The 19235-nt window shown below is 43.1% G+C and overlaps 1 protein-coding gene across 4 annotated transcripts in view; it reads left to right on the top strand.

The window, feature by feature from the left end:
* The first annotated feature begins 11932 nt into the window (after positions 1–11932).
* Positions 11933–19235, top strand: part of KIAA1549 (KIAA1549 ortholog) — a 182146-nt gene continuing 174843 nt past the window's right edge. For 2 of the 4 annotated variants that reach the window (XM_032105395.1, XM_032105394.1), the window contains exon 1: positions 11936–12452. In XM_032105395.1, the coding sequence (XP_031961286.1) occupies positions 12341–12452 (112 nt within the window). In that variant the 5' untranslated portion in view covers positions 11936–12340. Of the gene's footprint in view, positions 12453–19235 lie in introns of all 4 variants that reach the window. The other 2 variants (XM_032105392.1, XM_032105393.1) reach the window with 2 other exon arrangements.

Genomic DNA, 19235 nt, shown 5'->3' with positions numbered 1-19235 from the left:
GGGCAGCACGAAAGGGTCCCAGTCCTGCAGCGTTTGGCTGCAGCAGCAGTGAATCTTCATTAGTGGATTTAAATGTAAGAACTGGGACATATATATGAATATTAATGAAAGGAAGATTGACTAACTTCATGCTATTAAAAGATTTCTAGTCTCAGGGAGTAGGTGGAGCCTTTTGAAAGATGTATAACGAAATACAATATGTGATACACAAGAAGCTCTAAGAATGTGGATTTTGATCCCTTCCAATTTTCTGTTTATATAGTGCTTTGGAAGTGGGAAATGGAAAGATGCCCTCATTTGAACATTTTTCTTTTTTTCTTCTTTATGTCCCACATGCAGGTGTTTGTTAATGCAAAATATCATGGCCGTGCATTCTGGGGAGCCACTTGGCAATGGGCAGCTAGTATTGATTTCTGCTCCAAAAATAGGGCATCAAATGCTTGTATATTTATAGATGTATGGGTGCATGTATATATATATACATATACATATACATATATATATGAATGGGTGCTGCAAAGGTGTAAAAGACAGAGGAAGGTTACATCAGAATAGTAATTAATTACCTTGCCAGTTCCAACACGAAGTTTTGTGCCAGCATTGCTCGTAGCAAATAAATGCTGGAAAGCTTTTATACAGTTCCATGCCTGTGAAAGGCATTCCTGAGAAGAGGCTGGTGTATTACTACACATTCACTAGAAACCAGAGATTCAGGGCAGCAGAATTTCCAGTCAGTCATGTGAGAATGAAGTGCTGCAGCATCAAGACAGCCAGTCCACTTATGTCTGTCTGTTCAAAATGTTAAATAATTGCCAAGGCCTGCATTGCTATCAGTAACTTCTTAGAGAGGCTTAATGAGAGGAAACCAGCTTTGTGAGTGATTCCCTGTGCAAGTGAGTGGAGATGTTACACGTCTGTCTGATGCTCTGCAAGGAGCCAGCGATTGTGGCAGCTCTAACAAAGCAGACAGAGAAAATGAAAGGATCCTTAGAGAGCCAATATATATTTTTTTATTTTTTGACATCTGTGATGGGGATGGCTGGCATATAGCACAAAATGAAATTTGTTTTCCCCAAGACATTCTTCTGGGCTAACAGTAATTTCACAAATAAAATACTGTGTAAGTACAATGCCAGAATGGCCACGTTTGCAGGTTCAGTGACAAGGGACTAGCATAGCGCATGCCAGCCAAAATAAGATGGGAGAGTCTTGCCTTACTATCTGCAGTATTTCTTAAAGATAATTAATAACAGGGTATCTATGTGTGTTTATCAGGGTGTGTGATTATACAAGTAGTATATAAAATGGGAAATGCAAAGGTAAAACCAATGTGTTTGTTCTTTATTGCTCTCCTGTTTAAAAACTTACTGGTGTTTTTTTCCCTCCCCTCTTTTTCCAATTATTTTTCACCCTTTAATAACCAAAATATGATGTCTCCAATTCCTCTTCTTTGATGAAGGTCATTTGGAGACCTGAATAACAATGCCAGATGGATGTGTAGCTTTTATAAGGAACAGAAATTTCACTGCCTGGAGAGGCAGCTGTTCCTTTAGGGCAAAAACAAGATGGAAGATATTTAAGGCAGCAAAAATGAAAAAGGAATTCAATTTTACTATTTTGACTTATGGGTATCCAAAATGAGACATCAAGGTTGAGATTAATTTCGTGTAACATTCTCAATCTACAAGAAAAGCCCTGGTTATCGAAGCCTTCCTCTATAGACAAAGGAGAGAGCCAGGCAAGGCCAGAGGCTGATGTCTGCCTTATCTCATAATGAAATGAATATTATTTCTTTCCATTCACAACAAAGGAATGGAGTTTAGAGACTGAGTTTCAAAGAAATGTATGTAGGTAACTTCAGTTAAAAAGGATCTATTACGTCTGTCCTGGTTGAATCGAGCAAGGCAAGTGCTCTCCAAAGTAGATGTAAAAATGGTTTCCTCCTACCCAAAAGGTCTGTAATCAATCAAAAATACAGTAAAAGAGCACAAATGAGGAAATGCAGGATAGGAATTTCTGTGGAACAGGAAGAGAGGGATGTACTGGAACAGAACCAAACCTTCCAAAGCTTCAAGGAAGTACACTCCACAGTATGACGTTATCCACATTTTTCAAGATGCACATTTTCTTTCCAGAAAGGCAAGTCAGTTGGCTAGGTTAATTCATTACCTTGATTTGGGGAACAGCACATTGTCCCTGACTCTTATAAGTTTCAGCTTCTTTGGTATTTTTCTTTAAGTCCTAGTTCCTGGAGTCATGTGATTTAATAAATCCTGGATTTTACTTAAAAAGAAAAAAAACCTCACTTTTTTTTTTTTTTTAAATAGATTGTAGAGTAAAACTTGCAGATACAAACTGTAAAAGCCCCAAATAGGGAAAAGTAAATACTAAACCAAACATGTATGATTCTTTTGCCAGCCTTATGATACCTGAATACTCAGACTTGAACACCAAGTTGGCATTAATGGAGTGTTAACATGATCCACTGCTTGCCTTCCAAAACTGTGTTAGCTGTGTTATGATGTAAGGAAAAGAAGGATGTAATTCTCTGTGTGGCCTTCCTCTTTTCTTCCCCTTCCCCTGTGTATTCATAAAGCCACATTTTGCCCCATATGTGCAGCTCAAGAGACATTTAGAGGTACAATTATGGTGCAAACATAACTGGGTCATTACCACAAAAACACAACAAACCGCTCTAGCTAAAGTATATGTATTGCAAGCCTGTGATGTTAAAATCAGATTTCCTTAGAGTGCTTTCGGTTGCAGACAATGAAAACAGCCCGTATGGCAGGAGACCACTGAAAACAACTTCCAAGGAAAGGTTCCAGTTTTTACAATAGCAGCATTCCATCTGATGTGCAGACCTTGGTTCATAATTCAAAGGGAGACAGCCAAGGGAACTAGTAGGATTAGACTATGGGAATTCAACTGAACAATGTTTTGCATTCAGATAATTGCATGAAATTGGGCTATTAGTGTAAGTTTTGTAAATTGAAACAACATAAAACAAAGTAAAATATTCCCAGTGTATACATTCAACTAGTGTGTGAAAAGAGGACCCCATCTGACTTCAGACAAAGCACAGAGAACTTCCATTAACTCTTCAGAGCTATGTCCAAATATTGTTCTCAGTTTCACAGGTTCCTCAAATGGACTTTCAAAGGGAAACTCTTTTTATTGAACAGTAAGTAAATAAACATAATGTAGTAGTGACCTTGTGGTTTTCACTGGCAAGAAAACTACTGATATGTCCTTTATCTGACCTTAATTTAACATAGCATAAAATATTGCTGAAAAGAACTGGAGAAGGAAAGAATTTCATCTCAAATTGCAGCTGCTTGCTCCAGCAGCTCTCCTAAAAAAACTTTGGCAGCAGCTGCAGCTTGAGCCTTTTTAACTTCTTCCGTGGCACAGGATTATTCTGTCCTGTGGCTTTCCCGTAGCTAAGCAGAAAGGTTATCAGAAGTGTCCCAAGTTCTCCTGTGTCTTAACTTCTTGGTCTTTCCTTTTCACCCTACTTTCTCCCTTGGGACTCAGCCTGTGTTTAGAAGGAGCATTTATAGAGGCCAGTTTTGGAGGCGGCTTTGACAACGCAGCTCCACTCCAGTAAAGTCATCACAGCAGAGAAACACTGGCCCACCACTGACTCAGGCTAATTATTCTAATGCTTTGACCTCGGTCTGGGTAATGCCTGCTGCCATGGCATCTGAGAAGGAAGAGTGCAATTAGTCATGCATTTATCTTTATGGAAGACTTGGATGCTCAGGAGCATGTGCAGCCACACGTCTCACTGCACTGCCAAGGCAAATGCCCATGTCACTAATGTCTCTGCGCACTTCAGAGGCAATTTCACATTTGCCTATGTCTTTCCTCCCATTTTTGAGGAAGTTAAATGATTTTAGTGACTTCGGTGATGAACATAGAATATGACAATATCAAATAACCAATTAATGTATCTGTGTCAGTAATTCAATCTTGTTCACAGTGTTTTTCAGCTTAAATCCGTATCAGAGTACAGAAGAAAACACCAGGTCAGCATCTTGTAATGAATGTTAAACATAAAAGACAGTTGAGCTGTGAATAAGAGGTACCTTAGTAACACCAGAGCTTTCAGCTCATTTCTCTGTCTCTGAATTTAGCAGCAGAGTAAGCCTTTCATGGCACCTAATGTTGTTCCCTGGATTCTGCTCTGTGCCCAGTCTATATGAGCCTTAAATTCCAAAAGAAGAGGGGTTTGTTGCTGTTCTTGGAGGGTGATTTCCATGCTGGTTTATCCCACTGACAGAAATTTTGCCCGGAGATTCTGACTCAGGTTTGCCTTTTTTGGATTAAATTGTTTCTCTTTCAAACATTGTCCTTAACAAACTCTTCTTTTTCTCGACGATTAAGGCTTTTCAAGTGTTTTATGCCTCTCTATTATGCCTGCCTGTCACAAGTCTGTACAATGGTCTTTTAAAGTTTACTTAGGGCACAGCTGCACTGTGACACACCATGGTGCAAATATCCCCGAGGCAAAGCTGAATGAGCCGGCTCCAAAACTGGGATTTGTACTCTGTCTGTCTGTTTAATAGAGAGAGACAAGGACCATCTTTTCTGGCTCACTTTGCTCTGTGTCTGTTGAATTTGATACAAAGGGGTCATGGTTTGCAGGCTGGGCTTGTAAGCTCTACTTTTGGAAAAGAAAAAAAGTAATGAAGGTAACAAGGAGTTGCACATCACCCCGACTGCAGTGTTCAATGCTAACCAAGGGTGTTCGGTGGGGTACAATGCTGTGGAAGCAAATAATGTGAAACGTGGTTTAGGAATCACAGAATCTGGGTCTCAAGTATAGTGATAGAAGGTAAGTTTCTTGCTGTACAAAGATTTGGATGGTGACATTTCACTGAAAGATGGGAAAGCAACATGGGGAGAAAAGGTCTTTAGGATGACATAAAGGCAGGAAAACTGTAGAAAGATGAATGTGAATGAAAAAAAAGAGTAGAGAACAGAAGTATAGGTATTGTGTGACAGCTATTGAATGGGAGGGAGCCTGGGGTTGTAACTTCTAGAGGGACCAGAAACCATCAACAGTAGGAAACCAAAGTAGATTTGAGGGAAGGGAAGAGGGCTGCTAAAGCATTTCTCTTAGGAAGATCAAGCTAGCAGCATCTGTCAGCAGGTGCAAAAGCTCACTAGAGGCGAAGGTCATGGATGATATTTTGAAAGTGTTCTTTCCAGCTGTTCCTGCTAAAATCGGGCAACGCATCCACTGATTGCCTGATTTAGGTATTCTTACTTTCCAAAAAACACTGGTCATTGACTCTGGCAAAACTTACTGATCGGCCCTGTTCATTATATAAATTAGGATAGCGTTTGATTGATCTCTGGTATAAATTATATCTGGGCCTTATCTTTTTATATGAAGTTCAAAACGTTTCTGGAATGGGATGAGAGATGTATCCTGAATTATAAAGTGATAACTAGAAACAGATGTGAGGGAAGATTCTGCAAAGTCTGGGTATTTTTTGGAAGTATTTATTGACAGTGCATAAAGTGACAGGAAGGTTTGTTGATCCTGTTTTGTGGGAGGAGCTTAATGGATATATGTGTAAGTGACTTTTTCAGTGAGCACTATGTCCAAAATATTTGATATTTTATATTAAAATATATTTTATAGTAAATTCACTGTACTTGAAAATTACTGTTCTTAAGTTCCAAAGCTACAACAGAAAAGGTTTGGCTTGCTCTTTTTTTATGTGTGTGTCATTTTATAACACAGTGAAATAATATAATTGCTGTTATGATCAATGCTTGTTGATTATTGTTATTACAGTATTATTTTAAATAGGGTAAGTTAGCTAAGGAGAGATGGAATTGCTTGCAGTTGCTCAGTGAATAAGAATTAAGGATAGTTTGATAGAGCAAAATATATCTGCAGTGCAGTAATTTCTAAATGTGGCGTGCCTATGTGTTACAAAATGCTAAATTATGAACAAAAGAGGATAGTTAAGGGTGAGATTGGTTGAAGGTATGAACGAAAAGAGACCAACAGTTCGGAGATCTACACACCTCTTTACTGGAGGAACACTAAGCCCATTATTGTAATGCATTTTCTCTGGAAAACTGAAGAGACATGGATTTGAGATAAAAGGTTTTGGCTGGTAGTGAAAGGGAGGGAGTCAGAGAAGGCAGAGTTACCATTCTTAGCAGGAATAGTATGAAGCTGTATATCAGAGACGTGTTGCAAACCCAATGCCAGGGCTCCAGGAACATGATTAAATAGACAGCCTGAGGTATTTGCAAGAAGATGATGAGCCTGTCAGAAAACAGAGATGCTCTTGGGCAGTCTCTCTAATGTCTCAATGAAATTCATAGTGGAAAATGTGGAAGAAAGCCATTTATTAGACACCTCTGCTGTTTTTTTAATGAAAGACTATTTCTCAGAGTTACCTCTGTATATTTGTGCATTTCTCCAGCTTAGAAGCTCAGGATTGAAAACAGAGCACACATGTATCTCTTGCCTTTTACTTTTAACATAGGGAGAATCTGGTATTTCCATGGGCATTTCTGGTGCCAGTTCTCAATATCACTTCTTACATTGTTACAACATGAGACTATACAGGAGTGTCTTGTTAAGCTACCAAAATACAAACACTGATACCCTTAGAAAGTTTGGGGTTTTGGGTTTTTTCCTTTCACTTTTTAACCTAGCAAAAATACTTTCTAGTACTTTCATTGGACTTTATAGTACAAAACTATTCTGTTTCGAAGTTGGCTTTTTTCTCTCCTTGTGCCAGTGCTGTTGCTACTGTACTTCCTCAGCTAGTTAAAAGGAGCAGGGCAGAAGAAACCCACAGCACAGGTTTGCATCAAGCAATGTATGAGTGTTCAGAAATAGAACATAAGAGCACAATAAGACTGAGATGTGTTGTTCTCTAAATGGTTTGAGTCTTTTTTATGTCACATACCATGCAACTTTCCATAGCACACAGCTTTGCAGAGAGTGAAAGAAAAACATTAGTTAAAAAAAAAGCTCTCTCTGCTCCCTTAGACACAAGTGTAGATAAGAAAATTAGATGTCTGAGAGCATTGGGAATACCCCAACAAACTGTCTGAAGGTCTTCACAAAGCCAGGCTAGAACACTGCCCTCAAACATTTTTTCAATGTGTAGTTCAGTAAATTGGAAACATTCACAAAAACATACTTCTTCACAAATTTCAGCAGCAGCAAAAGAGCAGGAGAAAAAAACCCTGTTTTTAACACAAATATTGTTCACAGAAGGAAAATATATCAGCAGTAGCTCTGGTCACTGAGTCCTAAACAAGAAATAACTGGAAGTTAAATTACTGGGCGGTTGCCTGGATCCACTGGAAATAATGTCGATGATTTTTGGTTCGCTTCAGTGTCTCTGAACCAGGGTTCTGATGTACAGTTTTGAGAATCGTGTTTCTGGATTAGGGTATTACATTTGCCACAAAAATCAAGGTGATTGGGAAGTCCTTCCGGGTTGGAAAGAGGGTCTAATTTCACACCTTTCTTTCCAGCAAAACCTAGGGAACAACAAGAAGTGAGCACTTCCACGAAGAGCCTTCTGAGGACGCTCTTGTTTCTATCACTGCAGTGTGGGTGCACATTTCCACGGCTGAGGATGCAGCTTCTGAATGTCCCTCTGTGTGTATTTACTTCTGAGGTTCCTATCCAAAATGTTGTGGGTTTTTTTTTCCCCCTTACATCCTTCACAAAACAAACTCTCAGTTTCCAGGTGAAGCCTGTCATCATTAATCTAATCATGCTTTGCACAGCCTTTGATTTTTTTGCATCCTCAGCCTTGACCCAGTGATAAATCAGAGCAGCTGTCGCTGTAGTGGAAAGCTCAGTAATGTCAAAAGCTTCCTGGTGTATGTGCAATGGGAAGTCATTCAACAGTAAGTAAATAACCCTTGCAAGTCACACTGTTAGAAAACATTGCTTCTACTCTCCCCTTGAGCAGGATGTCTCGTATCTTGCTCCATATCACCATGGATCACAGCAGGATACCAGAGGAAAGAATTTCTCACCTTCCAAGTCAGTTACTTCTTATGATAAATGCATTTGCAAGCTGCAGTGTAAAACTTAGTTAAAATTATAGCTGTTTTCACTTTGTGAGTTTGTGAAGTTCCAGGATTTCTGGCCTGTATTAATGTCCTAACAAAATGTGGTTTATTTGTTCAGATTTCTGTTTTAGTGGAATCTGAAGTGTTCTATAGGTCTTTGGGGATTTAATTTGTTTTGTTTATATTGATATAATTAACTGTCATTCTTGACTTAAGATACTTGTTAGAAGCATGTAAGGTGTTTTGGGTTTGGTTTTTTTTGCTGTTCCAAAGCGAAAGGAAAAACACAGCCTCCACCACAAATCCCAGCATGTCATCTCATCAAGGGATATCTGTATGAAGTTCTTGCTGGTTATTCTGTAGCACCTTTTATCTGTGCACCTGCAATAGGTGAAAAGGAGATGAGAGAGAGGGAGAGAAGGTAGTTGGTCCTAAATTGGTGGGAGTCAGCTAACGCAAAGATGCCAAGTTCATTATGCATAAATCCTGCCCTGGTTCATCAAGACAAATGGGTGAAGTAAACGTCAGTCAGGCTGACACAAGTGATGTGGCTTTCCAGGAAAAAGCATGACTAGGACTGCAAAAAACTAAAGAAATTAAACAACAGTACAAAAATCCTAAAGTTAATGTGACTACTAAGAGGAGCAGGACCTAGAACTGCAAATGCAATGCCCCCAAGTATGGCTCCAGTGAAAGAAGAGGCTAAGCAGGACAGAGGATTATATGAGATTAGGGAAATTTTTCCACACCTTCTGGAAAACAGCAGACCAAACTAGAGGATGAACTGTAACATAACAGGTAACCGCCTCACAGCTCCTCTTTCAATGCTGGTTACTGTTTAACAACGGGACTTTAATTTGGAGGTGTCTGGTGGAACGTGTGAAATCGCAAGGGAATAGGGAATATGTGATCGAATGTGACAGTTCTTAAATTGGCCCAGGAAGCAGGGAAGTAACATAAATACCAGTTTGGTCTCAAAAGACACAGAAACTGGGGAACAAGAACCCAAACACAAGACAAGGAGATTATTTTCGTGAACTGAACTCTGGGAACTGGAGCAGGAAATCGTGTTAGCCGAGACAGTGAATGAGTTAGCAGTTGCAGTGTATTTCATTATGGATGACATCTTAGAAATGTGAGAGAAGTTGTCTCACGCTTTAGTCTGGAAAGTTACCTTTGGATCTTGGTGAAACAAATTATCTACAGGCAATCTGAAATGTACCAAAGGTAGCCTTACGTCCTCTGTTACTAGAGGCACTGTTAGGACAACAATGAAATGTGATATCTTTAGGTGAAGATGATAGGCAGGGTCTGAAATGTATTTTGTAATTAAGTATTTCAAGGGTCTTAACTGCCAAAACACCCAGAGAATCTGAAGGAGAGATGGATTCCTGTTCACTTACTGAGGTCTAGCTTATTAACAGAAAAAGCAAACCACATTTTGCAAACAGAAAGAGTATGTGACTGCACGCTCCAATGCCAAACATACGTGCACACAACTGCTTACACTGAAGTCATATTGGAATGACATGGGGGTTTTTAAGCTTTTGGTGGCTATTGTTTAACCTGCACTGCAGATTTGCAGGAGAGGTTGGGAAGGACAAGAGAGAGTGAGAGAGATGGCAGCAATGAAGTACCTGACATGGCACGTATCCACAAATGGTGGGTATGTAATTATAACAAGAGGCTAGAGTGCTCTTTTGAGCTGAGCTGTTTTCAGGGACTGGCAACTAGCAAAGAAAAACGTTACGTCCTAATGGGTTCTGGTTTTAGTAAATTAAAAGGAGTATCAAAGACATTCTTCCACCTATCAGCATTTTCATGTAGCAGAAGCAATCCTCAGGCCCTGATTTTTTTTATTTGCTCAGATAAAAGGGAAAAAATGTGGTGTTATGCAAGTTTTTCTGCATTCAGTTTTCTGTTAGATGTTTCAAAAACTATGGGGTGTGTGTGGTTTTGTCCTACTGTGATCTTCTTTTTGCAATGTTTAACATCTTTGCATGGGATTTTATAGCTTAGATTTTTACGTTTGATTTAAGATTTATGTTGTAAACACCCATGAAATATTCTGTAAAACATCTCTCCACCGTACAAATTGAAAGAAAATTATATCGTACTGACTGAGACTTTTAGAATGAAAGTATAGGTCTTGTGCTAGAAGGCCTGAAATACTCATCATCATTGATTGCCTTTGATAAAAGGGCATCTGTGGACTTTTTGACCCTGAAGATGCCTAATGTAAAACCAAGTGGTTTTTTTTGAGATTTCACGCCCTCCCCTTACTCGTTGTGTCTATATTGAGCCACATCTTCAGCTGATGTGATTTCAGCTTTCCTTATTTCCATTGCCAAGGACTTGCCATGCTTTATTTTCCTTTGCTCTCTGAGTGATATTACGATGTGATGTGCACTGTGTGAGGTACAGGTATAGCTTACTGTTTTACTTCTCTTATGTCAGCAAAATGAATTCTTCGCTCCTTCCATCCATCTCTGGGAGTGAGCCACTTCTGTTGCAATGGATGTGCTCTGGATGAACTGATAGCCTGTTTAATTGTGAGTCCAACTGCAAAACACGTGAGCCCAGCTCTAATCTGTGGTGGGATCTTTTCCCAGCTGTCACTGGTGCTCCTTAGTGACGGTGTGCCCTGGGAGCCAAAAGGGCCATCCATGTCCTGGGATGGATCCAGCACAGCATCTCTGGCCAGTCAAGGGAGATGATTGTTCTGCTCTGCTCTGCGCTGCTGCAGCCTCACCTTGAGTCCTGTGTGCAGTTTTGGGTGCCACAATATAACAAAGGATTTAAAACTATTAGAAAGCATCCAAAGGAGGGCCATTAATATGGTGAAGGTCCTTGAGGGGAAGCCATACGAGGAGCAGCTGAAGTCATTCGGTAGGTTCAGCCTGGAGGAGACTGAGAGGAGACCTCATAGCACTCTACACCTGCTTCCTGGGAGAAAGCAGAGAAGCAGGCACTGGCTTCTCTCTGGTGACCAGTGACGGGACCCGAGGGAATGGTCCAAAGCTGTGTCAGGGGAGGTTTGAGCAGGATATTAGGAAAAGGTTCTTCCCCCAGAAGGTGGTTATACAGCAGAACAGGCTTCCCAGGGGAAGTGGTCACAGCACCAAGCCCGACAGAGCTAGAGAAGTGTTTGGACAACGTTCCCAAGCACATGGTGTGACTTTTGAGGTTGTCCTGTGTAGGGTCCTCCTCCCAGCTCAGTATATTCTGTGGTTCTATGACTGCTGGACTCACCCCTGCTTCTGAGGAGAGCAGGGCTCAGGAGAAACCCTGTGGTGAAAAGGTCTCCCTGTCCTTACGTCTGCAATCCCCTGGAGCAACAGTAATGCTGCCTGGATGTCCTGTCACCTAGCTCTGCCCTCATTGCTGCGCTTTCTACCTTACCGCTGGGACGTTTGTTACTGTTTCAGCTCTCAAAACTCCGTGCACAGCCTGTGGGAAGAGCCCAGGCACCACTCAGCCTGCCCTAAGGGCTGAGGGACGGGACTACCAGCTTCCCGACCTCGCTGTGCCGTGGGGCGAGCGCAGTCAGGAAGCAGCGGATCCTGAGGCCGCGCCGCCCGCGGAGCAGACACCGGGATCCACCAGGGCACCTCCAGACGCCTCGGCGGGGCGGGGCGGGGCAGGGCGGGGCAGGCGGGAGGCGCCGGGCGGAGCTGCGGCCGCCCCGCCCCTCACGGCTCCCGCGGGGCGCGCCCCTGGCCCCGCCCCTCCGTTCCCCACCGCCCCGGCGGAGGGGGCGGGCCAGGCGCGCCCCCGCGCAGACGCGGACGCGGCCGGGAGCGCGCAGGTGGCGGGCGGGCCGGCTGTGCGCGCCGCCGCGGGCCGGGCTCCGCCGGGGGCAGCGCGTCGCCGGCGGGCGGGGAGCGAGCGGGTGCCGGGTCCGGGCTGCCGCCACCGCCGGCTTCTCACACGTGAAGGGCCGTAGCCGCCCCGCCGAGGAGCCCCGCTGTCCTGCAGTGCGGGGGCTTCCCCTCCGCCTGCCCTCGGGGCACCGCGCCGCACCGCTCGCCCCCGCACCGCCGCTCCTGGGAGGCGCCGCGGCGCTGCCCCCGTGAACGCTCCCCACGGGGTGGGCGTGGGGAAGGGTGGGTGCTGCGGCGGCCTCCCGTCCCCGGGCGTCCCAGCCCCGCCGGCGGTGGATGCACCCGGGAGGAGCCGCCGAGCCCGCCCAGCCCTTCCAGCCCCCCGCGGGGGGGACGCGGGGGCCGCCGCGATGACTTGACGCCGGGCCGGGCCGTGCCGTGCCATGGAGGGGATGACACGCTTCGTGGTGGCCGCGGCGCGGTGGCGGCCGGCGCTGCCCGCCCTGCTGCCGCTGCTGCTCGCCGTGCCGGCGCTGCGGGGCTCGCCCGCCGCAGGTAAGGGAACAAAGGGGGCCCGAGGGGCAGGTGTGCGGGGCCCGGGCCGTGCCGGGAGCGGGGCGGTGCGGGGGGCGGCAGCGCCGGTAACAATGCGGCAGTGCCGGCGGGCGGGGGCCGGGGGCCGGCGCGGCGCGGCCGGGGAGCTCCGCCAGAAAAGGCGCGCATTGTTCGCAGCCAGACCGCGAACGCTCCTGTGCGGGGCCGTGGCAGCCGCCAGGCTCCGGGGCTGGGACCCGACCCGGGGAAGCGAAGGAGAGAAGCGGTGCGGGGACAAAGGGGACACCCGGCGTTTCGGGCGTGTGGGGTGTCCTGTGCCAGTGGTCGCCCGGAGTTGTGGCTTCAGCGCCCGGGGCGTTTGGAGGTGCTCCGTGTCGGGCGGCGGTAGCACCTGCGGGGTGCATGCGGGGTAGCCTGGCTCTCCTTCACCTTTCGAGTGAGGAGGCGTCGGAGCCTCTCGAAACGCCCAGTACGACTTACCAAGCACCGCCGTGGCATGACTTGGGTGTGGAGAGAACGGTTCGGGCTCCAGAGGGTGGTGTATTCAGTAGGTGTTTTGGAAAAGCCATGTGACTGCTTTTTTTTCCTCTCCTCTTTTCTCTTGTGGCTCTAGGTATCAAAATTAGTCTGTAGTTAAGCAGATAGTTTAATCACAAAGATGTCTCATTTGGTTCTGGTCCCATAGCACTTCTTGGGTTATCTTTAATACTTAAAAAAAAAATTGTAACAACTACAATTTCATGAAAAGATAGTTTTGCTGTGACTAGGTTTTCTTTTTGGCAGATAACGGGTATAAAGTAATACATTTTTATCAACAGCAGTAAGTTGTTGATAAGTGGCAAGAAGTGATAAGAACCTGCAGTAACCTGTTTCATGAAGTGGACCAACTAGTGTTGACTCTTTTGTTCAAACACAAGAATTGTGATTATTGTTGGGTGCTTAAGAACCTTGGTGTTATAAAACATGCTTATCTCTTTATAATAATCCTTTATTCCACTTCAGAAAGTAGTTCATGTTTTGGAGGTGACTAGTTAGCTTTTCAGAGAAGTTACATTCTCCTCCAGCTCCCTTCTAGCCTGCAAGAGGTGTTCCATTCCAGGCTACATGAAAATTGATAGTTCATAGTAAACTTCAGCGATTTTTTTTTTTTTTTCTTAAATAGATCAGGCATTGCATACAAGTAGAAGGCAAAGCAGTAGGCTCATAAATTGGAAATCTGCTTGTGTTTTTTTGCCTTGTAGAATGGCTGGGGTTTTTTTCTGTATTTTCATAGTAAGTCAGTGAAGGCTTTTGTTTATTTCTCTAATACATAGTAGCTTTTAATTAAACATAGCTGTGAATTTCTGTAAACATTTGTGTGATTATTGTGCATTCTTGTATAACTTAAAAACAGCAGTAGAAATATTATGTAACTCAGCCAGCGTTTGAGCTGCTGGAATAGAGTACTGAGAGACAACAGATCTTGCCCAAAGCCATGCTTTCCTGCTCAGTCTAGGACAGGAGCCTTTAAGCTGTTTTGATTTGAGAGTCCTCTATGTTTTCAGTTTCCACTGGGCATGTGAATCATGTGCAATGAACTTGAGGATACTAAGAGTAAATTTGCTCTTCAGAGGACGCTTTTTTGTACGCATCTCAGAAATGGTCCATTGATTGCAGATATTTAAAGTCTGCAGGTTGAAGAGAACAAGACTGTTTTGTTCCTTTTCATTTAGTGAAATGCTTTATTTAAAAGTGTGACAGGAGTCTGATTTCTCTGTCTGGGGCCCATAAGGTTTAGAAAACACAGTCTTTATCGTAATGCTTTCTTTAGTCTTGAAATGTTTTGATGGTGTAATGGGTGCTGGGAATCAGAAGAGCTGTATACTGACCAAATGCAGCAGGTTTGGACAGCATTCACTTAACTGATCAACATATTTACAACTCTTGTGAATCTCTCTAGGGTGCAGTTCATTTGCCATATGTCTTCAGTGCCATATGGTCTTGACCAGTCTAGGGACAGCAAGAGCAAACTGCTACAGCTCTGGGTTACACAGAAGAAGCATACAGTAAGAATGGAGTGGCCACTTACTTGCAGTTGAAATAGCAAAGTCAATACTTAAGAAAGTTTAGTAGTTAAACAACTTGGGTTTTGGAATGCTTGATCCAGCTCCCACAAAAGTCACATGGCGCTGAATCAGGACTTCAGCTTCCCCAGTTAAGCAGATGCTGAACTCTTAGTATGTGGTTGGACTGCCAATGTGCTAAAGGTAGGTCTGCATTTGAGCACCTCAGTGAAGCAGGGCCTTGACTAGGCTCTTTGAATGTCTTGCTGCTCAGCACAGGCTGTGTTTTTGCTTTTGTTGCATTGCACAATCTGTACAACTCCTGCACTGACAATCAGGAGGATTTATCTTGTCTCACTGTGCTGTTTGCATGAGAGGGAGGAGAGCTCTGTGTTGGACTCTGAAAAGACTGCAGTGAGTCTCCTCAGAGACTCAGGGACCAAAGGCAAGTTGTGGAGGTCAAGCAAGGAATCAGATGTAGCTGTCTTATGGGACAGTTGCAGGATATTGTTTATTCAACTTAATTGTATTAGTCTGTTGCAAACACTTGAGTTGGCATCGTGTCTCTTGTGGCCAGTTCATCTTGTCAAGCTTGCTTCCAGTTCATTTTCACAGAAGACTCATATGGTTGGAGGATTCTCTTTATGATTGCTTTCTATGCTGTGCTAGCTTTATTTATGTCAGCCTCGTGTCTACAAGCTACACTTGTAGTCATGCCAGAAGAAATGTGTTTTTTGTTTGCATGTTCTTTCAAGAAGTAAGAATGCTAAACAAGCTAGTGGACAGTGCAGCTTTTTGTTCGGTGGTGTCTGTTTTGTGAGTGTTTTTTGTGAAGCAAGGTCTTAGACTTTGCAGGCAGGGCTGGGACTTGAAATACAGCATGACTTCAGCAAAGCAGGCTTTAACAGCTTTGACCTACCTTGGGTAATAGATTTCAGGAACTAGGCACATTACAGAACAGTGACTCTTGTTGTAGCACAGATCTTTTCCAAGAAGTCTTGGGAAGCTGGGGATTGTGGTAAATGGCAGGTTCTGACATCCCTGTTCTTGCTTGTCAGTTCAGAATGTGTGTGTGTGGGGGAGTTGCTTGGGAGAGAAGTGAGGCAGAACAGACTTCTTAATAATACAGTCTCACTTCAGCTGTGGGAGACATGGCTTTCCTTCATTTGAAAGTAGATCTGCTTGTGGCTGATCTCCTAAACTACCAGTGAGTCTCCAGCTTTACCCATTGTGGCAGACAGTATGAATAACACTGGTTGTGTAAGAGTTATTATGGATGATGTCCTTAAGTACCAGTGTGTGTCTCCAGCCTGGCCCTTTGTGGCATACAGCACGATGAATGCTAATTGCGTAAGAGTTATTAAATAAAGTATGTCCTGGGAACCTGGGTATAAGGAACAAGCTGCAAGGAAATGGTTATCTTTTAAATTTTGTCTTAGAATCACATAGTTCAGTAAAATGGTAGCGTTAATAAACTTAATTATGCAGACTTAATTTCTATTTTGGCTCACGTATATGAATCCCATTCTCATGGAGTCCTTGTAAGTATGGACAGTTTTTTTGCCCTGCAGTTACCTGATATGATGCCTTTCTATCTCTTGAAAAGTCATATATTTCTATGCTTTTCTGTAGTGATTGCCAAACACACATGAGCTCAATAACAACTTTGAGTGACACTCCCTGTATATACTGTGTATATATACTGTGTTTCCAGCTGTTGATGTTACTGGGGACAGCTGTTTTGGAAGACTAAGGGAAAACCTTTTATAAGAGCAATGCATTAGTGGTCTGTTTTTCCTAGCACATGAGACTGGGGGGAAAAAGATAAAATTGACCATCAGTACTCACATCACTCATTCATTAATGTAATTAATGGCATGTGGAATGCCCAGTAAATATTGGAAAATGGTAAACAGGCCTGATTGTGCTGGATCTTACTAAAGCTATAAGATGTGTCTAAGAAATATTTCTGTTTTGCGGTGGAGTTGAGAACAAACTTAAAAATTTCAGTTGAGATTTTGTAAAGTGTGCATTTAGCTATGGGCTGAAGCTTTTTCTTCTTTGCAAAATATCAGTTGAAAGAGTTCAGCAACTTCTGATGTTGAGGCAAGAGGAAAACAATGGCTTCTGCTTTGAGTTCTGCCAGCTTCTTTTCTGAACAACTTTAATACCCGTATGCTTTGGAGCATGCAGTTAAACTTTGGTGGATTGTGTCTGCTCTGAAGGGGATATTTTATCCACTCCTGCTTTGAAAGTGATTTTTCCGCTTCAAAAGCTGGTAATGACTGAATGTAGGTAGACATGGCTACAATAGAGAAGATGACATTTTTTTTGTCAGCTGAAGCTTGAATAAGGCCTGTTCTCATGGGACCTCACCTGGTCCCATGTCAGTACTGACCAGGAGTATATGTATCACCTGGGTAGATGTACTCAGCATGCTTCCCATAGCCCAAAATGTTATGTGAAAGATTGGACTTTGCTGTGAAAGTCTATCTGAACTGCTCCTGTAGTGGGACTTGGTTGAGCTTCAGGACTGAGAACTGGGCACCTGCCTGCCTTGTGTTTAAGGACATGTCTCTGCTTTGTAATGCTTTACTTTCTTTAGGGCATCTTTGGCATCTGCCTTCTGGTGCACTGTTGTGTGGTGGTCTTTGACTGCATTAGGCCCAAGAGGGCAAACAGAAAGAAGGCTTTAGAGGGAGCCAACATGGGACTTAGGTTTAGTTTGGAGTAAGGGTCTAAGGATCTTTCCAGTCACTCTTCTGCTTGCTGATGAGATGTGTCCAGAAACCTGGAAGCTGTAGGAGTAGGAGGGGAAGAGACACAAATCCAAGAAGGTTTGTCAGATGAAAGAAAGTGGAGCTGGCAGGGCACAAAGACTAGGGGGCAAGACAGTAGGTCAGGGGTGTAAAATAGGTCTGTAGATGAGGGAAAGTGCAATGCAGAATTTAATCCTAGATGAAGCAAGCAATGCAGTCTGGTAGTAGGATAAGCATACTGGGAAACACAGATGGACTCAGTTTAAAAAAGGAAAATAAACATCAAAAAATAGTGTTGAAAGGATGAATCAGAAGTGGGGAAGACAAGGGACTGGGACAAGACTGGAGGAGATGTGACCAAAAGCATCAAGCTTGCAATTTAGGAATGGGAAAATGTGTGCCTGCTGCTCTGGGACACTTCCTTCAGAATCTGGCACAGGATTCAGGGCTTCAGAGTGTTGGTCCTTTTCTCCTCTTAGCCAGAAGCATGATAATCTGCTGCTGCTCCTTGGAATGTTTCATGAATGTGCATGAATCAGACTTGTGACAGAAGTGTTTTTCTAAGTTTGTTTTAAGAACTGGAAAAATTCCTCCACAAAAGTTGTAGCGGCATATGAAAACTGCAAAGGCAAAAATCAGCAAGTTGGAAATATTGACATTAAAATAACCTGTTAACCTGTACAAGTTTAAACTTCTGTACCTGTAAGCTGCTGTACAGCTGTGCTCACACGGTCACAAAGCATGTATCCATATAGACGATATTTATAGCTATAGAGGCACCTGCACATAACTCTGCACATACACCTACACGCAGACAGGACCATCATTCTGCTCAGTGACTGATTCTGCTCTGGGGAAAAATGGCAATTGGATAGCAAATGAAGAAGTTATCTGCAGGATTTTGCTCCATCTGTAGCAGGTGTTTGAAGGTGTGACATGAAGGGAGGGACAGGGAAGTTTGAATAAAGGTTTCACTGTTAATGTAATTAGATGGTGTCCTAGACAATGGAGTTGTGTTGCTGTTGCAGAGTTTCAGTGATGCTCAAGTTGCTTAAACCAAGCTTCCCACAGGTGGTCACTAGCTGTGTGTGTTCCTCATTTACTGGATGTCAGACCTCTGGGATCTGTGTTGCAGAAATGCTGAGTGCTTCCAGCTGCCAAAGAAATCAAGGGAAGCTGTTCTTAAATAGATGTTGTGTCTGAAATTCTAAATACTAATTAATGTTTCAAATTAGGCTCTCAGAATTTGACCTTGTTTCTTAGTTTCACCATTTGTAAAACATGATTTCTCAGATGCAGATTGTAATTTGATTTTCAAGATACTAAGGAATGTCCAGATGCAATAACAGTGAGCAAAAAAGTTGATCAGAAAGCCAGACTTTTGTCTTGAGAACAGTAAAGGTCCAGTAGATGATAAACCAGTCTGCAGAACTTGACTCTACAGAAAAGAAGTGTAAGAAATAAATAAACTAGTTGTAAGCAAATAGAAGGTAACAGGTGGTGGTGTAACACGATGAATTTACTGTATTAAGACGTTTTTAGTGCGTTAATTAGCCTTAGAGATGGGAAGATGTACTATGCTATATCAAAGTGCAGTAGGATTTTGATGTTGTTTTGGTTTTTTTTTTTAATAGCTCAAATGTTGTTAAAAAGAAATCATGGTTACTAATGTTTGCTCAATTTCAGTTTTAGCAGTTTCAGCCTACATCCCCTGCCTGTTTGCTCTTCATGTGCAGACTTATTTTCAAATCTTTTTAGTCCTTTTCTATTCTCCCCTCTGATTTAGAGAGGCTTCTCTTCTATGAATTAATACCCTGTATAGAATTTTGAATTGGCTTTAGCTGTCTGGACAAGACAGCATGTCAGGTCTTGTGGTTTGAAATAGACAAAAGGTTAAAATTCATCATCAGGTAAGGGAAGAGGAGGGAGGCATGGTGGGAACATAGTAAATCAAGGGCCTGAAATCCATGCTTTTCAGTAAG

This window comes from Corvus moneduloides, chromosome 4 (assembly GCF_009650955.1).
Source record: "Corvus moneduloides isolate bCorMon1 chromosome 4, bCorMon1.pri, whole genome shotgun sequence".
In the NCBI taxonomy this organism is placed as follows: domain Eukaryota; kingdom Metazoa; phylum Chordata; class Aves; order Passeriformes; family Corvidae; genus Corvus; species Corvus moneduloides.
Note: the sequence above shows the minus strand (reverse complement) of the source record. Positions and strands in the feature narration are given on the sequence as shown.